At 54.5% G+C, this 1,006-nt stretch overlaps 1 protein-coding gene across 1 annotated transcript; it reads left to right on the top strand.

Moving 5' to 3' along the window:
- Window positions 1–56: 56 nt before the first annotated feature.
- Window positions 57–362, top strand: LOC114072574 (feather keratin Cos1-2-like). The gene has a single exon (XM_027910452.1). It carries the CDS (start codon window positions 57–59, stop codon window positions 360–362), a length of 306 nt encoding a protein of 101 aa, XP_027766253.1.
- The last annotated feature ends 644 nt before the right edge of the window (window positions 363–1,006 follow it).

Below are 1,006 nucleotides of genomic sequence, written 5' to 3'. Positions count from 1 at the left end.
GCCCGCTTTGTGCTTGTCCCTGCCCTGTGTGCCAGGTGCCCCTGTGAGCCAGAGACATGTCCTGCTGCCAGCCCTGCAACCCTTGCTGCCAGCCCTGCGGGCCCACCCCGCTGGCCAACAGCTGCAATGAGTGCTGTGTCAGGCAGTGCCAGGACTCCCATGTTGCCATCCAGCCCTCTGCTGTGGTGGTGACCCTGCCTGGGCCCATCCTCAGCTCCTTCCCACAGAACACCGCCGTGGGATCCTCCACCTCCGCTGCCGTTGGCAGCATCCTCAGCTGTGACGGAGTGCCCATCAACTCTGGGGGCTTTGACCTCTCCTGCATCACCAACTGCTACCCTCGCAGATGTGGGCCCTGCTAAATCTGCTGACAACGTCCTGGGGTAACAACCTGCAAGAACTGTGATCGTGCTGCTGGACTGAAAACAGAACTTTGGGACATTGTGTTTGGAACTTTATGATGATGTTTCCTTCTCCCACTCTTTCATCTCTTTTCTTTGCTGTCTGTGTCCCCCCAGGCCAGCCCAGGGGGACCTGTTTTCCTCTCTCCCTCTGCCAGGCAGGCAGATGGACACCCTGCAGGAGCTCCACTGCATCTTAGTGGCTTCTGTTCGTGCCCTCTGGGATCTGCCTGCTTTTCTTCGACTCATTAAAGTTGTTGTGCATCCAAACCTGAGCCTCCAAGTCATCATTTCTTCTTTGGAAACTCTTCCATCTGCTCATGGCAGAAATTGGTGCAATCGCAGGTTGGGATTCCCTTGAGTAGGTTTGGTTTTGTGCATTTTCTGATAGAGCTGTCAGAATTGTCCCTGCTAGATGCACAGTAAAAGGGCCATAGGGAAACCATGGCTCAAAGGGTGGCAGAATTGGAAATGGGAAGCAACAGTGTCTGGGGAAAGCCAACAACTTCATCTCTCCCTTCTCCTCTTTATTGCCCTTTCTAGCACCCATGAGCAGCACATATGGTCAGTGGCAGATGACACCCATTCCTCTTACAGTCCTTCAG

Source organism: Empidonax traillii, unplaced genomic scaffold, assembly GCF_003031625.1.
Source record: "Empidonax traillii isolate 1590-97213 ecotype Southwest subspecies unplaced genomic scaffold, ASM303162v1 scaffold3499:size12667, whole genome shotgun sequence".
In the NCBI taxonomy this organism is placed as follows: domain Eukaryota; kingdom Metazoa; phylum Chordata; class Aves; order Passeriformes; family Tyrannidae; genus Empidonax; species Empidonax traillii.
This window is presented reverse-complemented; position numbering and strand designations above follow the sequence as displayed.

Coding starts and splice junctions, on each gene's coding strand:
- LOC114072574 (XM_027910452.1), top strand. CDS start 57: ATGTCCTGCTGCCAGCCCTGCAACCCTTGCTGCCAGCCCTGCGGGCCC.